This window comes from Hylaeus anthracinus, unplaced genomic scaffold, assembly GCF_026225885.1.
Source record: "Hylaeus anthracinus isolate JK02 unplaced genomic scaffold, UHH_iyHylAnth1.0_haploid 11981, whole genome shotgun sequence".
In the NCBI taxonomy this organism is placed as follows: domain Eukaryota; kingdom Metazoa; phylum Arthropoda; class Insecta; order Hymenoptera; family Colletidae; genus Hylaeus; species Hylaeus anthracinus.
In genome coordinates this window covers 5333312-5359073 of record NW_026534329.1, presented here as the reverse complement: position 1 = coordinate 5359073, position 25762 = coordinate 5333312, and the positions used below count along the sequence as shown (strand labels likewise).

The 25762-nt window shown below is 37.5% G+C and overlaps 3 protein-coding genes across 12 annotated transcripts; all 3 read left to right on the top strand.

Annotated features, from left to right (window-relative positions):
* The first annotated feature begins 121 nt into the window (after positions 1-121).
* On the top strand, positions 122-10967 carry LOC128885780 (JNK-interacting protein 3). 8 transcript variants are annotated; one of them, XM_054140063.1, is made up of 19 exons: positions 122-433; positions 1133-1450; positions 1523-1643; positions 2011-2418; positions 2497-2694; positions 2769-2804; positions 3702-3719; positions 3872-3929; positions 4005-4061; positions 4138-4473; positions 4549-4728; positions 6093-6294; positions 6370-7250; positions 7335-7554; positions 7646-7931; positions 8014-8211; positions 8294-8383; positions 8654-8711; positions 9278-9417. In XM_054140063.1, exons 2-19 carry the CDS (start codon positions 1142-1144, stop codon positions 9279-9281), a joined length of 3660 nt encoding a protein of 1219 aa, XP_053996038.1. In that variant the 5' UTR covers positions 122-433; positions 1133-1141; the 3' UTR covers positions 9282-9417. The 8 variants fall into 8 exon arrangements, with proteins under 8 accessions (XP_053996038.1, XP_053996037.1, XP_053996031.1 ...); XM_054140062.1 differs by having other exon boundaries at positions 123-433; positions 8651-8711; XM_054140056.1 differs by lacking the exon at positions 8654-8711 and having other exon boundaries at positions 123-433; positions 9278-10967.
* A 1909-nt stretch (positions 10968-12876) lies between these two features.
* On the top strand, positions 12877-17276 carry LOC128885792 (tropomyosin-2-like). 2 transcript variants are annotated; one of them, XM_054140092.1, is made up of 7 exons: positions 12877-13077; positions 14448-14745; positions 14822-14955; positions 15474-15662; positions 15741-15816; positions 16467-16599; positions 16656-17276. In XM_054140092.1, the coding sequence occupies exons 2-7, from the start codon at positions 14506-14508 to the stop codon at positions 16736-16738; spliced, it is 855 nt and encodes a 284-aa protein (XP_053996067.1). In that variant the 5' UTR covers positions 12877-13077; positions 14448-14505; the 3' UTR covers positions 16739-17276. The 2 variants fall into 2 exon arrangements, with proteins under 2 accessions (XP_053996067.1, XP_053996068.1); XM_054140093.1 differs by lacking the exon at positions 12877-13077 and adding an exon at positions 13117-13237.
* Positions 17277-18731: 1455 nt separating this feature from the next.
* On the top strand, positions 18732-23313 carry LOC128885791 (tropomyosin-2-like). Of its 2 annotated transcripts, XM_054140091.1 has the most exons (6): positions 18732-18971; positions 19443-19576; positions 19681-19869; positions 19952-20027; positions 20102-20234; positions 20306-23313. In XM_054140091.1, the coding sequence occupies exons 1-6, from the start codon at positions 18732-18734 to the stop codon at positions 20386-20388; spliced, it is 855 nt and encodes a 284-aa protein (XP_053996066.1). In that variant the 3' UTR covers positions 20389-23313. The 2 variants fall into 2 exon arrangements, with proteins under 2 accessions (XP_053996066.1, XP_053996065.1); XM_054140090.1 differs by having other exon boundaries at positions 20102-23313.
* Positions 23314-25762: the final 2449 nt, after the last annotated feature.

The window sequence follows — 25762 nt, the reverse complement described above, 5'->3', positions numbered from 1 at the left end:
ACTGACGCAACGAAGACACGGCCATCTAACGGGAATATTGCAGTCACAAAAATAAGTTTCGCATCTCGTAATTTCTGTAGACTTATTTGCGAACACGTCAGAATTTAACGATACGTCTGCATACGTCCGTAACATTGGTCAGTGGAGGAACGTGAATAAAAATGGCGAATTTCTGCGTGTGAAAACGATCGTCAACAGAGTTGACAGAAAGTGATGAAATTGGCTAATGTCAAACGTGACAACGTAATGCACGAGAAATGTTCTCTCTAGTCCGCGCCGTTTCGGTGCGTTTTGTGTGATCGGTCAGAGCGCTTCGTAACAAGTATTTAATAAAGTGAAAAATCAACGGGAAGGAAAAAAAAGAGGGGAACTAGGAGGCCCAGGTGGTTGCGAAACGTCACACAGATCACAACACGGAACGGACCACTTCAAGGCAAGACGTTCCACTTCGTTCTCAGTGCGAGCTTCGATACGTAAAAATAGTGATAATGCAAACGACCCGTGTATCACAGAGTTCAGCAGTTCTACGCCGCGGAGTCGTGATGACCTGATTCACTTTTGTCGCTCTAAAAGTGTATTTTGATCTTGAAATCGTGTCTTGTGCAAGGTTATGTGCAGTTATGAGTCTGACATTTGGATCCCTTACGAACGTTCATCAAGTCGGATCATTTAACCGTATTCGGGAATCAGTGCGACGTGCAGTCACTATTAATTTTGAACCGCGTAAAAAAAGTGCGGTTTGCGTATTTTAATGATGCCAATTCGTTCGAATAATTTATTGAAGCGTTCCCCCTCCCTTGAATACTGCTCGAAGTAAAATCGGAATAGAAACTGTTGAGAGTTGAGTTTCATGATTTCGTTTCTGTACAATATTTACGCAATTGTAGGAATACGGGCCGTATGAGTCCGCAATAATTAATATTTCCTTTCATTCTATTGTTGTGCAACAACATTTTCCGACGTGTCATTCTTACTTGGTAATATTAGCTCTTTACTTGGCAAAATGCCTAAAAATAGTCGAGATATGTGTTGTATTGTGAAAAATGTAGAATACAATTTCAAGAAAACGCTTGAACTATAACGATAGAGTTTAACAAGTAAATGATAATTATTTTGAACTTTTGCATTGTAGGTATACAAAATGAGTCAAATAGAAATGGATCAAGAAACAGTATACGGGACTCATGAAGACAGCCATGTGGTTATGTCTGAGAAAGTTCAGAGCTTGGCTGGTAGTATTTATCAGGAATTTGAGAAGATGATAGCTCGTTATGATCATGATGTGGTCAAGGACCTAATGCCTCTTCTAGTCAATGTTCTAGAATGTCTAGACATATCTTATACAGAAAATCAAGAACGCGAAGTTGAATTAGAATTATTAAGGGAAGACAACGAACAATTGGTTACACAATATGAAAGGGAAAAACAATTACGAAAAACATCTGATCAGGTATTATGATTTTGATGGATACAATATGTAATCATCCTTAAAGAAAAATGATGCTCATGTTTTTCCAACTAGAAACTGCTTGAGCTAGAAGATGCTGCAGAAGATGAAAGAAAAGAACTTTTAGCAAAAATTGATAGTTTGGAATCAATAGCAAGGATGTTGGAATTGAAGACAAAGAATTCACATGATCACGGTACAAATGTCAATGGCACTACCAGTCCATTCCTTCACAGAACATCCCTCTACAGTAGAGTAGATTGATTTTTTTTTATTGTTTTCTCGTCATTTAATTGTTCAGTGGGTTAAGTTTGATTGGACATACTGGGATATAGAGAGTTTGCATGCATCTTTATACAATTTTGGTTTATTATTAAGTGCTTTATTTATTTGTATATTTAACACGGTGGATGATTTACTTTTATATGTGTATTCTATTAAAATTTAAGTATATTTATATAGTTGTACATGTAGGTTTAGAGTGTGTTCTGTCATAATTAATCCAATTAACGCAATTAAATGGATATAATGTGTATAGTATATCATTTCTTGTATTTGTTTAGTCGTTCGTCTTGAAGAAAAAGAGGCGGAACTAAAACGAGAATATACCCGGCTGCATGAGAGATACACGGAATTATTTAAAACGCATGTAGATTATATGGAAAGAACAAAAATGTTAGTTGGAAGCACGGAAAGATTAGAAAATGCAACCAGTGGTCGTGGTCCATCTCGTTTACCATCTCTTGGGCTGGCTCATATGTCTAGAAGTTCAGGGCCATTAAGTTATGGTTTTCAGAGTTTGGAAGCTAGTATTAATGCAGAAGAGATTCAAGAAGATAGTCCACCAAATGCTGCCAATTTAAGAACTGAAATGTTGGATAGCAGTAGTGAAGCTGCTATAGAAACTTCTGATAAGAGTCAGTTAACGGATAAACCAGCACAAGCAAACAAAACAACAGCCATTTCTAGACGTATGTTATTAATTATATAATGTTTATTTAATAATCATAACTCAATATTCATATAGCATTTTACTGTTTAACTTACAGATGAGAGTCCAGAAACTGAAATACATCCGCTATTGGTTACACCTACGTCACCAACGATAGTAGAAAAATTAGCTACCACTCCAAGTGGAAGATCTAGAACAGAACGAGAGCAACGAAGTGCCAATACATTGTACCAGGAACTCAGTTTTCAGGATGCTGATGCGTTAGGTGAAATGGACGAAGGAGCAGACATCACTGGTAATTATTTATAACAATTTACGAATTGCGTTAAAATGTCTTTTTAAATTAATACCGCGTCCTTAAAATCTTAGGTAGTTGGGTTCATCCCGGAGAGTACGCATCGTCGGGTATGTCTCATAAAATAACCAAAAATTCACGAAAATACATCATTACTTCATTAATTCTTCGAGTTCTAAAATTTGTACTATTATGTGTGTAATCATTGACGAATCGAATAGTACAATTCTCGTTTTGTGTTAAAACAAGCATGATCCACGTCCCTGCACTAACAGTGATGAGATTAATTTTCAAAACAGCACGTAATCGCTTAAACATTGGAACTCTGAGGGTTAATATCATAATTACAATTGTGCAGTATTAACTCTTTGGATGACAGCGAGCCGATTTGTCGGCCCTCGGTTCGTAAGCGAAGAATACCACGGGTCGATGCAGAGGCTCCAGGTATCAGCTAATCGTATCGGCCTGTGGAACTCTTCGAAGATACCACACAGATCGACCTGGCATCTAAAGGGTTGACAAAGTACAATGATAATCTACAAGATGTCCTGCAATGAATAATGCAACCAAGAAGAAACTGACTTTACATGACAGAATAAGTTAAAAATGCAGAATAAAATATTTATGCGTACAAATTTCAGAATTAAAACGAATGCTTGTATTTTAAAGAAATTAGTGTCATCCGAAATGATCGCAACTGCGCTAACCATGTTAGGGTCAGTGCTGATAAATTTGAGGTTATGAACCGATTTCGCCATTATTTTTATTGTACAGTTACAACTTATTTCAGCATCTAGGATTATTTGCTTTTCGTTAGTATCACTCCTTACAGGACACTGTATAGATAAGTGTAAAAATATATTCGTGCTTAAGTTACTGTTAAGTTGTATCACACAGGAAATAATATTAATATATTTTTGTTTTTTCATTGTTTGCCTTCTCACATCTGCTGGGTATTGACATACTTTGACTAAATAATTGCATGATATAAATAATTCTTCATGCAGTCAATGACAACTTTTTTGGTAAGATATCGCTGATATTGTATTATATATTATAACTTACTATGTTAATGAAACCATGTTACTGATAAAGTTACTTCAATTTATCATAAATAACGAATAAAATAAAATAATCATGCTTTCCTAAATAAACTTAAAGAAGTATGTTTAATTAGGAATGGGCAAAGAAGTGGAGAACCTTATTATGGAAAATAATGAACTTTTGGCCACAAAGTTAGTATTGCATTACATTAATATGTAATGAATACTATTTTCATATACTTACCTTTACATTGTCTCGTATTTCAGAAATGCGCTCAACATTGTTAAAGATGACTTAATCATCAAAGTGGATGAGTTAACAAGGTAGAATAAAAAATTAATTTTGACATATTTTTGTCAATAATTAGTGTCGTCATGTGTAGGATAATATATCTTTCAGCGAGCAAGAAATATTACGGGAAGAAGTTCGGGGTTTGCAACAAGCTAGGGAACGTTCACGGCAAAAAATCGCTACCCTTGAAGAAGAATTAAAAAAAGTTAAAGAAGAAGCAGAAGCAGCAGCAAAAGCAGCCAAGAGCGATGACGAGGAGGATGTGCCATTGGCACAAAGAAAAAGGTTTACAAGAGTAGAAATGGCCAGAGTACTCATGGAAAGAAACCAGTATAAGGAACGATTCATGGAACTTCAAGAAGCCGTTAGATGGACAGAAATGATAAGAGCCAGCAAGACTGATCCTGCCAGTATATCAGAGGGAAAAGGTTCGGTGTGGAAGTTGTTAGTATCACTTATACAAAAAGAAAATCCAACATTAGGTTAGATCATAATTTCAATGTTTTCTTTCGCTTGCAGTTTTAGTAGTCTCTTCACAAGCCCTGGAGATCGGGGAGCCTTGGTTCGAGGACCACACACATTACCACACATTAGATACAGCGCGCCAACAAATCAAGTCGTTCCCGCATCACCTTTGGATACCATGCGTAGACGTATGGTGAAAGGTCGCCATGAGTTTTTCGACCAGGGAGACACCATGTGAGAAATCAATCAAATTCTATACACGCACGTAGATATTATGTCAATGCGACACTAAAGCCTGCCAAATTTTGATCAATTTTCTAAATAGGGACTCGTTTCCTTTTTATCACTATGATCTTTTTTTTTTAAACTGCAGTCTCACAATAATGTGATCGATTTACTACGAAAGATTTTATAAAGATTTTACGTATACGTTAATTTTAATATTTTCTCAAAACTATTGCAACAACAAAATGTGCTTTACGTTTCCTTTATGGGTCCGAATTTTAAATACTTGACATTTTATAATCTTTGAATCGACCTGATATTTGCAGATTTGAGTCCTCTTTGGTCAGTTGGGATCCATAATCTTTTGTCGTGACTCTCAATTACTCTTGATCGTTCTTAAGAGATGTGAGTCATTTCTAAATAATTTGTTGCCTGAGCGATTTCCGAATGTGATGGTCTTTAACAAATTGTCGGTCCTATTCCTCTGTTACTTGCCAATTCTTAAAAGAGATTATGGGTGTATATTTTACGCGCAATATTGTAATGAGAGATTAAAATAGAATTACGGTTCATTGCACACGGACAAAAACTTTCTCCTTTTGACAATCATGCTTTTATTAGTACATCTATTTTTAGTCTTATTTTCCATACATAGAGAAAATTGTACATTATTATCTGTATATTGGAACGGAACGTTGTTTTATATATTATAATATACAATGAGTCTACTAATGGTAGACTACCACTTACAGTAGTGGTTATACATTTGATTACAGTAATTACTTACTAGTTTAATGAAGTAAATTATCTGTTATCTTTGCAAAGTCATGCTTGAGAAGCAATAGTTTTGTATATAAAAGTTTGTACATTTTTGGAAGAAGAATAATATATGATCATTATTGATCAACCAATAAACGAAATTTTGACTATGTTATAAACTTGGCTTTTATTTCACTCTTGCTCTGCGCTTTGATTTTTCGTTCGGGTTTCATCTTTGCCTCTCCTTCGTGGCGTTGTCAAGAGATACCTGGTTTTTCTGGTTTTCGGTGGGGTGCTTATTGGCCAACAGGTAAATCTGTTCTGCACTATGTCTAACATTCTGCTTCTAAACCTGGATAAAAATTTCGTTGCGCAAGTAATAATGAAGCTGAACATTAAATATGGTGGAATTAACAGTCAGATTAAGACTTCATTAAATCGAAGAGTGTGTCCAGTGATCAAGAAAGAAAAAAAGTCTTCGTAGGAACAAATGGTTGAACAAACAACAGAGTGTCCCAGTAAATTTACTAACTTCTACAATTAAAAATTTTATTTCGATCGCGCATATATTCGAAATATTCGATAGCTAATTTACGTTTTATACATCTTTACAGATCGTCCGAAAAACTTGTAGCTAGACGTGCAAACGAACGAAAAGAGCAATATCGGAAAGTTCGCGCTCATGTTAGAAAGGAAGATGGACGATTGCAAGCTTATGGCTGGAGTTTACCAGGCAAACCAAGTGCTCCAGTTAGGCAACCCGTACCTGTGCCGGTTTATTGCAGACCTTTGCAGGAATCAGAACCTGGGATGAAGGTACATCTGATATGTTGCTAAATATAAACAGAAACTTGTTATATATTACAATCGCCTTCACATTTTACTGTTTAGATATGGTGCGGCGCTGGCGTGAATCTAAGCGGTGGTAAAACACGCGACGGTGGTTGCATGGTTGGAGGGAGCGTGTTTTATGCCGCAGAAGCTCGAGAAGTAAGTACTAATTCAAAAACTGATGCTGAAGATGCTATTGAACATTTGGATAAGGAGCTGCAAGAAAGTGAAAATCAGAGAGTAGAGGCAGAACATTTACAACAACAACTAAGTTCGTTGGTTTGGATCTGCACATCGACACAAAAGATGTCGAAAGTTACTGTGATAGATGCTAACAATCCAGCCGAAATTTTGGATGTTTTTAATGTATGCCAAGGACATTTACTTTGCATTGCGAGTGTACTTGGAGCCGAGGAGAGTGATTATGCTCAAACCGTTAGCGAAGACGTAGTTCGAACTGCGAATGGGGTAACCGATAACGATGGTCACGAAGTAAATGCGAGTTCAAGTGCTGGACAAAATAACCAGAAAAGTAAACAGGAAACTCAAACCTCGTCTGAGAAGAAAACAGAACCGGATAGTGTCTCTGAAGACCAGAACAACGAAAATCTTGAGAAGTCGGATGACACTAATCAGAATACAACTACCGAGCCACAAAGTTTAGAAAGTGTAGACAGTGAAACGTCAAATCTCGGCAAAGTGCATTTTGTTAAAGTTAACCCAGAAACACCCTCCTCCCGGATGAAGGAAGACGAGAGTACAAATGAAGAAAGGCAAAGTGACGAAGTTGAAGAAGGTACTCCTATAGAAAAAATGTCTTCGATACAGCCGACAATGTGGCTTGGCGCTCAAAATGGTGCAGTGTTCGTTCATTCGGGTGTGGCTAACTGGTCGGTCTGTTTGCATTCTGTTGTATTGAAGGATGCCGCGCTGGCTATTGTGTACGTAGTTTTGTTACGTATTAGTGTAATTGCTATTTCAGATTAACATTTAACACCAAATTTTGTTTCACATTGTTCCTGTAGACATATACAAGGTCGAGTTCTTGTCGCTCTTGCCGATGGAACTGTTGCATTATTTAAAAGAGGTGCGGACGGACAATGGGATCTATCTCAATATCATGTGATTACCTTGGGTAGCCCACAACATTCAATCAGGTGCATGACTGCTGTTAGTGGCAAAACTGTATGGTGCGGTTATAGAAATAAGATTCACGTAATAGATCCAGTTTCCATGACTGTCGAGGTATTCATACTTCTGTGCATATATGTATCTCTCTTAATATTTTCTTCAAAATTAAACGCTATTGTAAATCACGTATAAAATAAATTTTCAGTGCACTGTAGATGCTCACCCCCGTCGAGAATCGCAAGTGAGACAGTTAGCTTGGTTGGGTGAAGGAGTCTGGGTCAGCATTAGATTAGACTCGACGCTAAGACTCTATCACGCTCATACTTATCAACATCTTCAAGATGTCGATATCGAGCCTTACGTTAGCAAAATGCTTGGGACTGGGAAGCTTGGCTTTTCTTTTGTAAGAATTACCGCGTTACTCATTTCGTCGAATAGGCTGTGGATTGGCACTGGAAACGGTGTGATAATTTCTGTTCCTTTATCTGAAAGTAAGTAAAGAGTCAGCGCAACGAATACATAACCTCAAAAAAAAAACAAAATTACTATACATAAAATACGTTCGTAAAATAGGTGCTGGTGGTTCAATGGCGGTGTCCCGAATTCAAGCAGGAAGTGGTAAAAGTGATGCACCAGGGATGGGTGTCAGAATTTTTGCGTCAGACCGTGGTGTTACGCCTGGAAGTTTTATACCTTATTGCAGTATGGCTCATGCACAACTTAGTTTTCATGGACATAGAGATGCAGTTAAAATGTTCGTTGCTGTACCTGGTACGTCTACTAATAAATTTGGATATCTTGTGAAAGAATATAACGGTAAAAATAACCAATCAACTGTTTTTAATGATTACAGGTCACGGTGGACAGAGTGCCGTGTCTGATGGTTCTCAACCAGCCATGCTTGTCCTTTCAGGAGGTGAAGGATACATCGACTTCAGAGTTGGTAAGTGAATGTATTAATAAATAATTTATCAATGTAGATATATTTCATTAATCATCTGTTTGAAATCTTTAACAGCAGGAAAAATCAAACTCAATATTTATTTTTAGTTTCGTAATAATTGTACTAAATGATAAACTATGTATTACACACATTATTATTGCTGCTATGAATAGAATACCGTCAACTTGAATGCTTTGCATATCATTTTGTTAACGTTACAAAAAGAGTCTATTCAAATATTGTTTTATACGATTATGGTACTTCCAGTAGATGAGGAGGAAGACGAGAGTGACGTGGCGACTCATCTGATTGTATGGCAGTTGGTCAGGTATGCCCCCAGAGAGAAGTGAAAAGCGGTTAATGGGTCTTTACTTCGGTTTATATCAGTGTTTGTGCGATTGAATGGATAATTCTTTACGTTACTGTTCAATGAATCGTATATACTAACTACTGAATGTTTTGTGCACGGTGTAATGAAATTCAACTAACATGTCTACAAGTAGTTAGATACATCTCTAACCTGACATTAAAAATAATTTATATGTTGCTCTCGTCTATCTATAAATCAATCGGTATACAAAATGTACACGCGCATATGTACAGAATTTCTAATTACATTCGTTATCCCAGGTTGGAAGATCAAAAATCAATCTAAAATTGTTCGCTTTTGTACAGCATAAACCTTCATAATCTTCATTAATACAAAGAACTATGTCTGCACTTTCGTTTCTCGAAGCAGCTACACACGGTACCATTATCTGCTTTCTTCATTCTCTGGGGGTTGGGAATTTCCAGCTGACATGCATCGTACTGTACAAAGGGCAACTTCTTTCCTTATTGTGAATCAATCGTGATCATTATGTTTATCGTATCGATAAACATTTGTTTCGCTAGGTGATGGTGAAGAAACGGAAGACAGCATGGAGCGATCCAACAGCGCTGTTGCTGTGAACGCTGAGGAACACGGAGAACAGAGCCATTTGATAGTGTGGCAAGTTCAGTGTCCTGTACAAGTGTCTATGAATGGCTAGCCTACGTACTTTGAAAGTATGCCGATCCCGCTGTTTGGTTCAGCTTGAAGTTCTACACGCGGATCAAGAATTCGAGTGATTCCCGTTGTGGTCCGACAAGGCATTAATAAATCGGACTTATCTTCTGGCCGGGTGAGTTTCGCCCCGCTGAACTAATGTTCTATTTAATTATATCTATGTAATGATTGTAGCGAATTACGCGAAAGACTCCACGAATAATTGGAATATTCTGTAACGGCGAAATCAGTACGATTTCTCGGACGTACTAGGGATCATTTTCAACATTTGCGCGATATTAAGCTTTCTCGGAGTTTCTTGCTAAGTAACATCAATGAGAAACTAATTTCTTAGATACTCGGTATATATCGAAGAAATATTTTTTTTTCCTATTTAAATTAAAAAGATATAATTAGAATCTCTGATCTCAACGCTTATAACCTTTAGCTTCTACTTAAAATGCGCCCTGTAAAGTAATTATCGGTATACTAATTCGCTCTTGCGCAACGGTAACGTAATTTATAAAGAAATGATTTTAATGATCCTGCATGATTTCATGCATTGCCAGATGTATAGTTCTGGCGTTTTAATCGGAAAACAGCGTTCATCCTGATGTACGTACTGCACACCGTACGCAGACATTTTTGAATCGTTTCGGAGTGAGTCCTGATAAAAGAGTGCTGGGAAAATAGCGTTACATTTCCGCCAATCAATGTGATAACCGATAAAGATACGGAAGAATGAGTTCTACAGCTCCCGTGACGTTTGCTACCTAGCTGCATTAATATCTCGATTACCATCAAAGGTAGAGTAACCTTTACACATGTGCAGGTATGAAAGGTGCAACCGACTCGGGCAGTATTTAAGCATAATATATATTGTACATTGTTTCGGTTAGAGAGTATTTTATTTTCCAGACCTAAGTGGTTTAATTTGCGTCCAATATATACATATACGGAGTGTAATATATTTTTTATGTTCTGCTATCGATGATCTATCGTTTACTAATCATGTTCGATCGCGTGCGTCCGCTTTCTTCAGGCTCATCGACAGTCCCAAAGAGCCCCGGAATGAATTTCTGTACATATTAATAGTGAGATGTTTATAGCGCATCATGTAGATTTGTAATTTATGTTTTCGTCGACGAACGAAATAGAAGCGATTCTTACGTCTATTTCTTTGTCGTCGTTCGCTGCAACTTTGTTTTTCCGTCAGCACACTCCCCTAACTACCAAAGACGAGGAACGACTTTTAATTGTATTCTTTGTACGATTTATAGCGAGATGGTTTTAAGTTGCGCGTCTAGACCGATGTAACGATTTTGACTAGAAACAAACTTCTTGCATTCGAGATTTCGAGAGAGTTGCCGACACTCGGGCTTGCGAAACTTTTGTAAATTCTTATGTTAAGCGACAAAACTGGTGAAATTCAAGATGTGCATGTTGTGTCAGGGCTGCGCATTATTATGCGAGCTCGCTTTCGGTGTCGAGCTCGGAATTGTACCTGGCTCATGATGAAGCTGTAATGGCGTTAATAAAGAAAGTTGCGAAACAGAATGACCCGAATTCTATTTTTCTACCGCAAGCAATTCTTATCACAAGGGGATCGTATTTATAGTTTAATATTATATTATTTGAGCATTCGTTCCATTTCATGGACCAAGAAATGGTATCAGGTGGCGGACAGTGGAGCAGTGCCTAGTGTAGACGACTATCACGCGGGAATTTTTCAAGGTATGGCTAAGAAAAAATGTATCGAAAGCTTGTGGCTTATATAATGTAAAAAAACATATCTAACGGAAAAGAGGAGTGCAATATGTGCATACCTGCACATGCACTTGAAAAATAAACAACGAACGACGGAATGATATTGCTCCTATGCCAAATAATAAAGAGTTCCTATTTATTACATAAATTATAAGTATGGGATCGTATTTTCAGTTTGATATTATATTCTTAGGGGATGCATTCCATTTCATGGACCACAAATTGGTATCGCCATCTCGCGGTAGGAACAGAACTAATTTTAGGTAAGATAGCTTGGAACAGAACCCTCGGAAGTTTTGCTCTAGTGACGCCATCAGTGGGAAAACGCCCAAGTTTGTAGTGAAAATAGTTCCCGCCGTTTTTATAAGATGGCGCCACCGACACCTTTCAATTAATTATCCTTTTTTTCTGTTTTAAATACATAATTAATACGAATCTTTGCTTTATAACACTTTAATATATTATTTCAATATATGGATTAAACATATATCTACTTTTACGTAAATATCTAGGTCTGTAAATTTAGACTGCGAACATATAATAACTATTTGTAATAAATGTAACGTAAACACATTTTCCCTAAAAATAGCTTCAATTTAAATAAAATAATGAATGTATAAAGTAAAGACATGATAAGAGCTAGTGTTAATATGCAAAATTTATCATTTTTATGAACGGTTATCTAATACAGCAACCCTTAAATCGCGGGGCGCCATCTAGCAGCAATACCGAGAACTATTTTCACTACAAACTTGGGCGTTTTCCCACCGATGGCGCCACTAGAGCAAAACTTCCGAGGGTTCTGTTCCAAGCTATCTTACCTAAAATTAGTTCTGTTCCTACCGCGAGATGGCGATACCAATTTGTGGTCCATGAAATGGAATGCATCCCCTAAGAATATAATATCAAACTAAACGTACGATCCCATAATTATAATTTATGTAATAAATAGGAACCCCTCTAACTATAAATTATACGATAAATACGACACCCTAATTATAAGACTCAAAAGATATTATTAGGATAAGAAGACATTGTATATAACTGAACATGCAACGAATATAAACAACTTCACATGTACAATCTATAATATTAAATGTACCAATGTATCCGCAAGGATCTAAGGCATATCAATAAAAAAAAGAAAGCCTCTCCACAAGAAAGCCGTGCAGAACGTGGCTGCTGAAAATACAGCATTCGGTGGGCACTTGATGCGCAACTCATCCTTCGCTAAAAGTAAACCGCATGCGCGATAGATCCATGTACTGTCATAATCAAAAGTTACTTTACTGTCGTACTATTTGCACTGTGCTTGGAAGGGCGGTATTTCGACATTTTCGTGGCTTAATTTTTAGAAAGAACTGAACCACAAGAACAGGACTGGCTAGAAATTTATCCTCTTCCTCAGGCTCAGAGGCCGTTTCAGTATTAATATAGTTCAGTGGCGTAACCATCGTCCATTCGATACATCGATATATCGAAGGCGGGAAAAATTCAAACGCTCGAAGGAGCGCGCGCAACGAGGACGGATAATAAAAAATTGTCGAGATAGAACGAAACAAGGGGACGATAGTGTTCCCATTGTAGTATGGTGTTTACCAGCGGAGTGTCGGTTACGTGGTCGACAGGAAACAGGAACGGAATTCTTTCGAGCCGAGAATAGCATTAAGGGAGGCGGAGATCGCGTTTCGTTAGTAGTCAGTACGGTGAGGAGCGATCGACCAGTGAAGAGCCGGGATAAAATCGGGACGACAGCCAACAAGGCGACAAGCAATTATAGAATTGGATTGGATCGAGGAGTTCGAGGAGGCCCGCGACGCCGGTTTCGTTTTATTTTAGCTTAGCTTTCGAAGGCATCCGGTTGTGCATTCTCATAGCGGATCATCGCTACGATCACTAAGTGAGTGTTGTCCCCCTTTTTAAAACTACGATTGGTTATTTCCCTTGCCCGTTGCTCGCTATTAAATAAAACGTTGTTCGTCGACGAGCAACGAATGCGTCGCGAGGCGCTCGTTACGCGCGTCGGATTCATTTAATATCGCCGAACGACAGAGGGTGAAGTAAGTACTCACTATAACACAGTGATACCTCGATTCGGTGGATTCCTCGTTTATTGGATTCGAGATCTAACGGATCTAGCAGGATTCCGTGGTGTCGTCTCTCAGTTCCATTTTCTCTACGATGTTACTTTAGAGGTGGAGAATTTTTTGAAAACTGTGTCACACGAAACTGTACCGAGAGTTGGAGGTAATGTCCCTCGATGGAATTCAGATTTAGTGACCAAAATTTCTGGAAATGATTATTTTAAATAGTTGATTAATCAGTAGTGTTACTATCGTGAAAATGCGATTAATGGACGAACGAACAAATTTCTCTTGTATCGGCTCAGATACGTTCTTCTCAAGTGGTGTCATTTTGCTGATTTTAATGCTTCAACTGTTGCGAGTTGCTTCCAGACGCGCCGTGAATGATCCTTTTGCGCCGTGTGTTGCAACATGACATACAACCTATGTTTACAGCTCTGTGTGTGCGTGAACCATGTACAATTCTCGTATATTTCTTCGTGGCCCCTAATCACCTCGATTCTGCAATAGGACATTAGAAAATATCACGAAGGAAATTTTCTTTTTGTTCAAAAGTGTCTTGATTTTTCATTATGTAATGAGGGAATTGAACACTACGCCGATTAGCAAATCTAATTTTGCTGCGACTTAAATTCTGCATCTTTAAACGTGTTCTTCGAACGTGTCTCGACAGATTTTTCGAAAATTTTGGAAATTACTAGCTACTTGAAAAATAACTCAATCTTTTTCTCATGAAACAAAACCAAATGAAAATGATTGTATTCTTTGCAATTGTTTTGAATAAACGTAGGTTCTTAATGGCAGGGTCGAATTGGAAAATTTAAAGAAATGGGAGTATGAGCTTGTCTGAGATTGCCTGTCCTCTTTACGAGCTATTTTAAAAAATTGGTGACGTTTTAAAATTAGACGTATTAGACCTAATGCATTAGGCTGTTCCAAGTTTCTTTCTCGACTTAGACTCAGCTGTTTTGTTTGGTAGTGTTTATATAAACAATCTCATCTTTTAGATGTTGCTGTTATCCTTTCTAGTCATTGTTTAACTTTCGTTAAGGACATTTAATTCGCATTGAAAAATTGCTCGCGCCATTTCGTGCGCTTTTCAATAAAACATACGTTTACGTTGCTTTCTTTGTGCACCTAAACTCTATTCTAATATCGTTGTTAATGAATCATCGAAATCCGACAGATTCAAAAAGCCGACGAGGATCAACCGATAAAAGGGGAGAGAAACACCGATCGTCATCATGGAGGCGATTAAGAAGAAAATTGCGGCGCTGAAGATGGAGATGGACGCCGCGAACGAGAAGGTGGAGGCGAACGAGACCAAGGCGAGATCGGAGGACTTTCGAGCGGATAAGTTATTCGACGAGGTGAGGGATCTACAGAAGAAACTGGCCCAACTCGAGCGGGACTACGTGGTTGCCAAGGCCAATTTGGAGCAGTCCACCGCCGATCTGGAGCAATGCGAGAAATCTTACTCCAGGGTGCGCAGAGATTCTTAACAAACCTATCGAACGTTTCCCCTTAAACGTTTGTGCGATTAATTAATTGCGTTCGTAGGCAGAGCAAGACCGGACCACGTTGACGAAGAGAGTGCAAGAAATCGAAGCGTCGCTCACGAAGAAGGAAGAGCTGCGTCTTTCTGCTCAGCTGAAGCTTGGACGTGCGTCAGAACTCAACGATGATGCGCGGAGGTTCGTATCGAGATTGAAATTTTTTAATTAGGATTATGTTTTTATATATACTTTTTATTATGTGTCGTGGACTGTATCCGCATATGAAAATCACGTTTCTTTCGCTTCTTTCTCTATACTTTTTAATAATTGTAATCGTTAACAAAATCAGTTATTGTTTATTAGGCATAGACTCGAGTTTACAAAGTAAATATGTCTTCACCGAGCTTTCTGTCGTAAGAGAAAGAATGGTTTCATGAAACTAAAGTAATTGCAAATATAAAATATTCGAGAACATCGCAATTTGAGAAAATTCATAGATTATAGAAAATGTATGTAAGAGAAACATTCGAACTAAACAATTCTGACTTAAATGAAACTTTGTGCGAATGGAAAACATATTGAAGTATACGAAGAACAACTTCTTCTTCTTCTTCTTCTTATAATCTTATAATATGTACTTGCTTCGTTACTGGACTTGTGTTCTGCACGTAAAACTGCGACTGTAAATGCAAACGAAAAATTGTCCTCGTTCGCAGAATGTGCAAAGTGTTGGAGGACAGAAGTCGGCTGGACGAGGAGCGCATGGAGAAGCTGATGCAGGAGCTGAAGGACGCCAGACTGATCGCTGAAGACGCGGACGCCAAGTCCGACGAAATATCCAAGAAACTGCAATTCGTTGAAGAGGAATTGGAAGGGGCCGAGGAAAGAGTGAAAACCAGCGAGGCGTTTGTATAATTTCGTTACACTAATCTTTCCAGTAGCACCCGGTGATACTTTGCTTATGCGTATGAACGTTTCCACAGGAAAATCATCGAACGAGAGGACGAGCTGTTCATCGTGCAGAATATTGTCAAGTCCTTAGAAGTGTCCGAGGAAAAGGTAATTGACAAGGATAAGAATGCTTTCGGTCTCTATATGAAATGCAACGTTCTCCAATTTATCCTCTAGAACACAAATAAACAGGACTCTGTTGTTATTCAAACTCGTGGAGCATGAAAGACAAGAACGCGTCGATATTTCGTAAAACATCGAGTCTACAGAAAATTTGTGTAGAACATAAAAGTTTCTAAATTAAATTTCCGATAACTTTTCTTCTAAACATTTTTGCTATAAATGCCGTGGTTCTAACTCATGGAGCATGAAAGACAGGAACGCGTCGATATTTCGTAAAACATCGAGTCTACAGAAAATTTGTGTAGAACATAAAAGTTTCTAAATTAAATTTCCTATAACTTTTCTTCTAAACATTTTTGCTATAAACTCTGCGGTAAGCGAGATATTATTTCCTATATTCCTATATTCATTTTCTATAAAATCGATGTTATCCGAAGTATCGACGCGTTTCTGTCTTTCATGCTCCACGAGTTTGAATTCTTTTTATGCTGAATATAAACCTCTAAGCGAGAATTTTCCAATGTTTACATTTTCTCGGGTTTAGATAACAAACAGAGCTACACATCACTTGTATAGAAGGTTATTATTTAACAAACTCTGTTTTATATTACTACACATAAAATTTCTCGATGCAGGCTAACCGACGAGTAGAGGACTTCAAGCTGCAACTGAAGGAACTGAAGAAGCAACTAAAGGCGGCCGACAAGCGTGCCATTTTGGCCGAGAGAACGGTGAAGAAGATGCTGAAGGAAGTGGACATGAAGGAAGGTAAGTTCGCGAGTCGAACGTGACGTTTCGGTCTACATAGTTGCGATGTGTTTCAGACGAGCTCAGAGAAGAAAAGGAGAAATACAAGGCGGTCTGCGACGACATGGACGCCACGTTCGCCGAAATGACCGGATATTAAAGTCGCGGAAACGGACGGAGTTTCATTTATTTTATTATTCTGTGCTTCTTTCGCTTGTTCGCTACACTTAACACGGACGCCATACGTCAGACTTTGTCCATCTGCGTCCAGCCAAGCTGACTTTTGATTCGATATAGCGTATCGTGACACGTTTCGTAGCGCTTCCTACGAATATGCTTCCTAAAAATAATTTGCTAAATAATTGCTAATCGCACGTAACGAGCGAACAAACGACGTACACCTGCTTATTTCTTAATACAGAGAACGAAATGTAAGCTTTGCTAAACCGCTTCGCTTCGCATAACACCTCGCCAAGGCTTCAAGATCGACGCTGTAGATCGAAAGTGGTCTCGAGAAGCGACAGTCCTTGTTTTCGATAGAATTGACGATAGATCACCTATTTTTCTTTCAGAGGTTCCGAAGAGGAGATCGTGATACATGAAAGCAAGCACGATACTGCGCCCCCTTTTTATCGTTGTATATCAAATCTTAATTTTCAATAAATTGGTACTTAACAAACAAACAAAAAAATATACAATCGTCTTCATTTCTTCTAAGTCCCTTAAACGAAAGAGTCTCGAGTAAAGGATCAAACATTCTGGGTATTTTTTTCGTAGCGAGCTTAAATGGAATCATTAAATTTTGTGAAAAAATTATATTTATAACCATCGAAATGAAATTAATTCTTTTATATTACGAATGCGTTATTTTTAATCTTAGTAACTTTATATAGATTTGTTTTATTTACTTTTATCGTTTGTGGTGATATAGTTCGATACAAAAATTTGCCAAGAATGTAAAATATTTGCGATTTAACGCGACGAAATTGGAATGAATGTTTTCAGCAGCGCCTCGTCGAAATTCGCGCATCCGTTGGTCATTTAGTAGCAGCTTCGCGCGGATCGAGCGATCGCGAGAGCAGAAACGTCCGGAGAAGTCGTGGAATCCGTTTGTGTCTAACTAAAGAAACGGACGGTTCGTTTCTTTTGCATTTTTACGAGTCTATAAAGCATTGTCCTCGCCGGTCACCGAGTGCAGTAACCCGCGAGCTTCGCTTTGAAAGACCGTAGGGCTCAGTAGCCCGCACGAATTTGATTTCTCAAACGCCAGTACGTAGAATTCCATAATTCTCACGAACAGGACGAAGCGTCACGTAGAAGTGTTGGAAGTGCCTTGAAATCATTGATATATCCGAAAGTGCATATCACTGAGGCAGTGACGAGGTGTCCACGAAACTGAAACGAGAAAACAAATTCGGACCCTCCTAATTTTTAACTAATTTTTCATTAAGCATCTCTTTATTCCGTCACGTACGTCTATACTAATCGATTTTTCAACGTTTCTTTCATTGATGATTTAACTTTGCTTTCGTTACACCATTGATGTATTATTTACACGATTAATACATTATATGATATATTGTTGAACGTGCTATCGAATACATTGTTAAATCTATTATAAAACTATATAGTTTATATATTGGAAAATATACTATGAAATATATTATTTATATATTAATTGTGTAATGAATTAAAATGTTGACAGTAATATATTTTCTCACGAAAAGCATTGTGCGATATTAATTATCCCGGAGTTCCAATAAGAAAACGCGATTCATTAAATTGATAATATTCATTAAATTGTATTAAATAATAAAAACTGGACAAATGTTGCAGTTGTTCCGTAGCATCACAGATAATGTGTCAAGGAAAATATTTGAAAATTTCAGAACCTCCGAGAAAACAGTTCTATAACAACTCTTTAATCTTTTTATCTTTGATTATCGTCGAGCAACTAAAAAAATAATTCAATTATACAAAAATATATTGTTTGTTAACAAAGTAGAGTTTCTGTAATGCAACCGACGAACAAAGAAACCTATTAGTAATTTCAGTTTACGTTTTGTTTACTCTGGTAATTTCGTTAATACGATTGAATTTTCTCTGTCTCGATTTAGCATCGCGTCGAGACTCGGTGATCGATCGTTGCAGTTATGAACGCCATCAAGAAACGCCTGCAGACGCTGAAGATCGAGAAAGATCTGGCGATGGACAAGGCCGATATGTGCGATCAACAGGCAAAGGAGGCGAATCGACGAGAGGAAAAGCTGAGGGACGAGGTCCGAGAGTTGGCAAAGAAACTGGCACAGATGGAGCGCGACTTGCAGCTGAGCAAGGCCCAGTTGGAGAAGTCGATCAGAGACCTCGAGCAAAAAGAGAGCGTCTATATCGTGGTCGGTAATTTGTAACATGGTTCAAAATTAAAACCCGAATACTATACATTCATTTTTTAGTAAGCTTGAAAATTGTAAGCTTGTAAAGTTATGAGCTTGTAAAGTTGTTAGTATTCGGATAGGTATTTTTATTGGGATAATTAATCAATTATCAGTTGCTGTTTTTGATCATTATATAGTCAAATTCGATTTTATTTAATTCTGAATATTCATGTCTCCAATATCATTGATGTGCAATAGATTTAATTGTAAAGAATGTTGGGTTTCAAACTTCATCAATAAAATTCAATGAAGTAGAAGCAATAATAATTAAAATTAAAATAGGAATAATTGTACAAATAATTTCAATATTACGATTTTTTAAAAGCTCCACCCTTTTCTTTCAACCATGTTTCACATTATTTCACGTTAGATGATGTTTGAAGAACTCACGAATGATTAATAAAGATTGTTATTGATTTTTAACGATAGACTCAGTCGGAGCTGGCGATTTTGAACAGAAAGATGCAGCAGTGCGTTCAGAACCTGGAAAAATCCGAAGAACGTCGTTTGACGGCGCAGACGAAGTTGGCGCAGGCGATGGAAACCGCGGAGGATGCGAAACGGTTTGTATGCGCATGTTTGCATGTGTTTCGATAGAAAATGTCAGAACAATAAACGATTATTTTACATATCGAACGTATTACGTACTAGTAATAATGCGTTTCAGTATTTGTAAAGTGTTGGAGAACAGAAGCAAGCAAGATGAAGAGAGGATGGACCAATTGATGGCACAATTGAAAGAGGCGAGGCTCATCGCTGAAGACGCCGATTCAAAATCGGACGAGATCTCTCGAAAATTGGCCTTCGTTGAAGACGAATTGGAAGCCGCCGAGGAAAGAGTAAAATCGAGCGAGGCGTAAGTTCGCCGAGTCAACAATCAAAGAATTATTTTCAGATAAAAGATGACAGTTCTACATATAACAGTACTGAATTTTCAGAAAGATTATGGAACGAGAGGACGAGTTGTTCATCGTTGGTAACATATTGAAGTCGTTAGAAGTATCAGAAGAAAAGGTAATCTGTTTTTCGCAAATATATTTAATATAATTAGTTGATTAACACTTTGCGATATTTTGGGACTTTCGTAGGCCAATCAAAGGGTGGAGGAATTCAAATCGCAGTTAAAAGAGTTGAAAGCAAGACTGAAAACCGCCGAGAAGAGAGCCATCATCGCAGAAAAGATGGTCAAAGTATTCTCAAAAGAGCTGGATGCAAGAGAAGGTATATTTAAAGATTTTCCATTTTCTTTATACCTTTTATGGATGCATACACTTCATTTTCTCGCTCTTCAGACTTCCTCTTCAGAGAAAAAGAGAAGTACAAGTACATCTGCGACGACATGGACTCCACGTTTGCGGAACTTACCGGATATTAGTCGAATTTTTCTGATACCGATGTGTACATGAATTTTTTTTTTTTATTAAAACTTATATTTAAACTATCGTTTGGTCTTACGTCTCTGTTAATTTGATCTTTGTAGCCATTTTTATACGGTTTTTAAAAAGGTACCTTTTTTAAAATTTTAAAAAAAGGTAACAGAGGATTTGTTATTAGAGTACACAGATTTCTCTAAAATGAACAGAAAATTCTTATAACTAAGCTTTTAACTCTTTACGAAGTTTACACTTGAAGAAGATGCTTCCAAAAGATAATTTCGTCGCAAGTTCTAGAATACTCCTTAAATTAAACCAGGGGAGGGTTTGAAATAAATAGTGGTCGAAGTCGGAGTTGTTTTATAGTACTTTACAGGATATCAATTTATTTGATCGATTCTACGATCGACACAATGCTTCGAAACGCCACACCACCGACTTAATACAGTTTTCAGCTGTGGCAAGATGGCCGTGTCGCCTCGTTTGCTACGCGATCGCGCGAAACACGGAGGAAATTTACGATTCTCGACGTTTAATAGCGGACACGGCCACGCCACAGTGTAGAATCTCGATACGCAGGCACACCCTCGACATTCGCGCCATGATTTCTCTTTCTTCATTTTTTACAACGATGCTAGTAGCAGTTACAATAATAATTGTTCGTTTGATTTGCTCACTCCCCACGCCTTCGTCCCCTCGCGAACGCGAACAAACCGGTGACGTAACTTCGAGTCCGTCGATTAGAAACGTGCACCATTTTTACGTTGTTTCAGTTTGTGCAATTTGTTAAAGTCATTAAAATTACTTTATATGCAAATGTTATATATTATTTTTTAGCTTTTGAAAAGCTCCTATCATATTTAATTAGTAGCTACATTAATTTATTTATCGTTTAATTTTTTTCCGTTTTAGTAAAATCATGGAAAGTTTTGAAATTCGAGTACTTGTACGTCATTACTGGAACCAAGAGCTTAAAGCTACTCAGTATAATATTTCTTTTTTCCTGCTTCAGTAGCTTTAATCTCTTGCTTCCAGTAGTGACACAAACGCACTCGAATCTCAAAATCTTCCATAATTTTACTAACACGAAAAAAAAAATTAAACGATACGTAAAGTAATGTATCTAATATTTAAAGATGAAAGAGCTTTTCAAATGCTGCAAAATGATACGTAACACTTGCATATAAAGTAATTTTGTCTTAAAAAAATTGCACGAACTTTTGGTTCACCCTAATAATTCACCAAAGATTTTCTTGCAAGCAGATATTAATTAAATTGTATAAATATTCATAAAGGATCCAAGTGACAAGTAACACAGAGCACGACGATCGACTTTCAGACCTCGTTTGTTCGTTTATTTAGTATGCATGCACCCTCATTTCGCATCACTATGTATTACACCAGTGTACTTTGAGACTTTTAAACCTTTCTCTATTTTTTTCTGGATTTCGAATGGTTCGAATCGTTAATTCACCTCTAACTCGTATCATTTGGCTTCTGATATCTTTCCGTTGCGCATGATTACGTGCACGCGGGTGTAGTACAACGCTTTAAGTGTATTTCGAGGTGGTCCAAGTTACGTCACTGCTTTAATTAAAACGTAACGCTGTTCGCAGCATCGCGAGGAGATCGTTTGATCCAACGATGAACGCAGAGAAAATTATTGGCAGTAGGGTCACATGTGTCCGAGGAATCCCTGGCTCCTGTTCGGCACCGAGCAACGTATGTCGATGACATAACTGTAAACGAAAATTAACGACAAACTCGACGAACGCTTAACGTCGCAGTTAGAACTCTCCCATTGTTCTGCTTACTTAAAATTATTCAATTTACAAATATCCTTCATGTCTTCCATATACAAAACAATCTTCCCCTCATATAACGTCTTTCTTCAAGTGGAACACAGTGTCTTCAAGCTTGAACTGTTTCATGTCTTCACAATTACACGTGTGTAATTATACACGATGAAATGTAGTCACGACAACACTTTACAAGTATCGCCATGTATATTTATAAAAGATTTACCACGATCTTCAGAGGTGAATCCACACTTCCAGATCAGTGATCCCTAGACTGCGAATTTATATGCATTTATAAAAAATTTGAATGCGCAAGAAATTGCAAATTGCACACAGTATACAATAATATAAAGAAATAGTGAAAGAAAATTCATATTGTCATACGTGCGGAGTAAAATAAATTCCTATTTAGGTTCAATTTTTGTAAGTACGTTTGCAATGATTTTATTTCTGCACAACAAATTCGGCATAAAATTCATTTTAACCTTGATTTTTTCAAAGACACACATTCTTCATTAAATTTTATTGCTGTTATGTTGCTCGTCAAAAGGATGAAAAGTAGCCTTAACGAGAAAAGAAAAGGAAGAAAATGAGAGAATAGAGTAAACGATGTACAGTAAAAACTCTAAGCTTCTATAATGCCAACTTAGATCCACTTCAAGTTACCAAACAATTTTGCAAACTAGTTACAAACTGATGATAAATATATGGAGCTGAACGCGCACGCCCTGCACAAGCTTGTAAATACGCAAAATTTGCAAATAAATCGACGCAAGCGTTCGTCGTCTGGGTGAAATTTCTTTCTAACGATACAACTATCCGCGCGGATATCTCGTCAGGGAACCAGGGATTCCCAGAATCGGAAAACAATCGGATATCGAAAGAACCTGGTTAAATGTACGCAGTCCTTGTTCAGCGGACGTCAGTCGGTCGGTGACCTAAGAAAAAATGTACAAAAATGTTGTCGTCCGATAAACGATACCCGCTTCCCGCACAGGATCTAACGAATCATAATCGAACTCTACGAGTTTGATTGACGTGCTTTCTCGTATATACACTCATGTATGTATCGTATGTATGCGCTTACACGCGCTTTAAGTACATATATATATATATATATATATATTTATATAATATATATTTATATTATATATATTTATATAATATATATATTTATATAATATATATATATTTATATTATATATATATATATTTATATAAATTTATATATACGTATATCTATGCCATAGTCTTCGCAGTGTCGCGCACACTTCCGGGAACTTAGCTGTTCGAATCACTGAAAACAACGCGAAAATAAAGTCGTCGAAAATCGTTCTCGAATTGCCTCGATTCGTCGTCGAGCACGGATTTCGTAAAATACATCGAAAAAACGCTTCTAAGCCTACGGTCGATAGGAAATTTCGTAAAATTATTGTTACCGGAAACAGGAAGTTGGCCGCGGATATTTTTTGGCACTTTCGAGTAATCTGCGGAATGGCAGTGTCGTGGAAGTCTTGGGTACCAGAGATGGGCAAAATTTTGTTCGTTTTATTTTTCTCAAACGGAATCTTTGCACTTTCACGTAAAATTATTCAAACGTACATCTAACCATGTGTGTTTTATTAAAAAAAAAAAAAGAAACAAAAATTCTTTATTCTCTTTCGGGAAACCCTTCAGTTCGTAATTTTTGCACGTTGTTTTTATCTAGTTAAGGAATTTGCCCATCTTTGGCGGGAACGTGATACAGATACGCGCTTAGAGGCTAACCGATGTTTATTTTTACTTTCATCTCAGTCTGAGGGAACGTTCGAATTCGTTGCGGGTCGCTCGGACTGTTCGTTTGTTCTTTTCGATTTCTCGAGTCCAACGAGATCGATTACGTGCTTCGATTGCGAGCTGGAATCCCATGGATTCGAAATCGCGCGAGATGGGCCACCAGAAACCAAAGGTTTGGGTTCGAAGACAGTGTAGTTATATCGAAACACGATTTACATAGTTATTATTAACATCATTTTTCTCAAGAGTAAGTTGTTTCGTAGTTATTACGGTTCTTTTAGTACACGCTTCTTTCTCATAGATATTCTTAAAAAAATGTACGATCGTGTACCGTGATCTTGAACTTCAAAGAGTTAGAATTAAGTGTAATTGAATGTACGCTTTATTTTCTTCTTTCATTAAGGATTTCATGATCTTAAACTTCAGTTAGAATCAAGGGACGAAGTCTTAAAAGTGTACATTTCATTTCCCTCAGTCATTCTATATTGTTTTTAATACTAAAGTTGAAATTTTTAATAAAATCGGAGTATATGGAAGAATATCCGTAGGAACATATTATTTTGTTATCAGTTTTAGTAGCAAGCGCAGTCATAGCACATCGATATTTTTCAATATACTAAACACTACAAATCTACCAATATTACACGAAAAATCCATCGAGTAACCTTATTGTATATCCTAAAAAATTCAGCCCCAAAAGGTAACGAACTTTTGTTCAGTAATTTTCTAACACTCTCAATGCTACACGATACAAACTTTTCAAACTTTTATTTCGCTCTGACACGATACGAAGCTAAGTACATGTAAAGTCCTCTAAAAAGCTTCAGGAATACGTTAATCAAAAATTCATCTCAAAAAGTTGAACTAATTACATCGGAAAATATGTATAAAGCTAAGCACAGCTGTCATAATTATAATATAACGTCACGGATAGAAAAATGAAAAAATGTCCCAAAAGGAGCGCAGAGATGGGAACCGTTCATCCAGCTTCTGTCACTCACTATTTTCGTAGCATCTTCGAATCCAAGAGGTATCTGGAGTGGTCCGTTTGGCTCCTGGTGACTCATTCCGCACGTGAGAATAAACTTTCAATGATTGCAGTCTTAATCTGCGAGATACGATTTCAACGATTTAATTGGAAACAACTATCACGGCGATTAACGCGCGCCTCGTGAAGCGTTCGGCGCGATCGTCTTCACAGCGCTGAACGACGCCGAAGCGGAGGTACGTGCGCTCAGATTTAGAAATAGTTGGCGAGCCTTAAGTTAAAAGTGCGCGACATTCGAAGAGGGACGCGGTTTAAACGGTAAACCTGTCGTCGAAAGAGACGCCTTCGACGTTAGACTAGCGTTTCGTCGGCACGGAAGAAATGTACAGAGTGGGAATTAGTCCAGCCGCTCCAGACTAAAATACACAGGACCCGGGAAACATTTTTATCGAGCCGACTCTCGCATATACTTTCGTTAAGTCGTTGTAAGTCGCGTGTCAAAAATTCCACGATTATAGTTGTGCAGATATTCCTTACAGGCTCGACAGGTGTAACGAGTCCGTGTTACGTGGATATTTTTCAAAATTAATGGGCTTCTCGTAAAAATTGTTATAACTAAATGTAAAGTTTCCTTTCATACGCCTTTTTTTTTTATAAAAAATCTCTTTATTTTTATTTGCGTAAGAACTATTCTTGCAGCGAATGCAATAATTTTTTCGACAAAATAATAATTCTTAGACCTCTCGAGAATTATAAAAAATTCAGTGGAATTGTTTCTTTATCATTCGTAACGTTTAAATTGAAGTAGGTACA